The following is a 657-nucleotide window of genomic DNA, read 5'->3' as shown; positions in this document are numbered from 1 at the left end:
ATACATACATACATACATACATACAGTGTTAAAATGTATCTTTGTGATCATATTTCCAGGTTCATCAAACATGGTGACAGGAGAGACAAAAAGTTTCTTCAGTTTTGCTAAATCTGTGAGTGGAGTTTAATGTCTATTTTCCATAAAATTGAAACATCTTAAGTGTTGGTACATGATGTAACGGTTTCATGTTTTGGTGGTCAAAACTTGTCAAAAATTGTTCTTTATCTCACAGTGGTGGCAGGTTGAGAAGGTGAATCCTATCAAACTCTATGAGGAGAATAAAGTCATGGCTGGTTTCTCGCTCCTGAACCTCCTCTTCAAGCAGGGAGGGTGTAACCAAGTCAAGACAGCAGTGCAAAAACTTCTTTCACTTTACGACCAAAAGAAGATCAAGCCTGTTGTTGATTCCCTATGGGCGCTTGAGGAGGTAAGAGACAGCGCTTTCATAAGCAGTCGAATTTTCTTTTAAAAGCTTGAAAAGTGCAATGTAAACATATCACACTCATGTATTTACCGGTTCTAAAGTTTGGAATGATGAAGATTTTGTAATGTTTTTGAAAGGAGTCTCTTATTCTCACTTTGGCTGCATTTATTTGATCCAATATATAGTAAAACTGTAATAGTGTGAAATATTGTTACAATTTAAAATGATAT

The 657-nt window shown here is 35.5% G+C and overlaps 1 protein-coding gene across 1 annotated transcript; it reads left to right on the top strand.

The window, feature by feature from the left end:
- The first annotated feature begins 64 nt into the window (after positions 1–64).
- LOC107581107 (synaptic vesicle membrane protein VAT-1 homolog-like) lies at positions 65–473 on the top strand. Its single transcript, XM_016266671.1, has 2 exons — positions 65–115; positions 236–473. The coding sequence occupies exons 1-2, from the start codon at positions 71–73 to the stop codon at positions 470–472; spliced, it is 282 nt and encodes a 93-aa protein (XP_016122157.1). The 5' UTR covers positions 65–70; the 3' UTR covers position 473.
- Positions 474–657: the final 184 nt, after the last annotated feature.

The sequence above is a fragment of the Sinocyclocheilus grahami genome, unplaced genomic scaffold (genome assembly GCF_001515645.1).
Source record: "Sinocyclocheilus grahami isolate Dianchi unplaced genomic scaffold, SAMN03320097.WGS_v1.1 scaffold76028.1, whole genome shotgun sequence".
Taxonomy (NCBI): Eukaryota; Metazoa; Chordata; class Actinopteri; order Cypriniformes; family Cyprinidae; genus Sinocyclocheilus; species Sinocyclocheilus grahami.
This window is presented reverse-complemented; position numbering and strand designations above follow the sequence as displayed.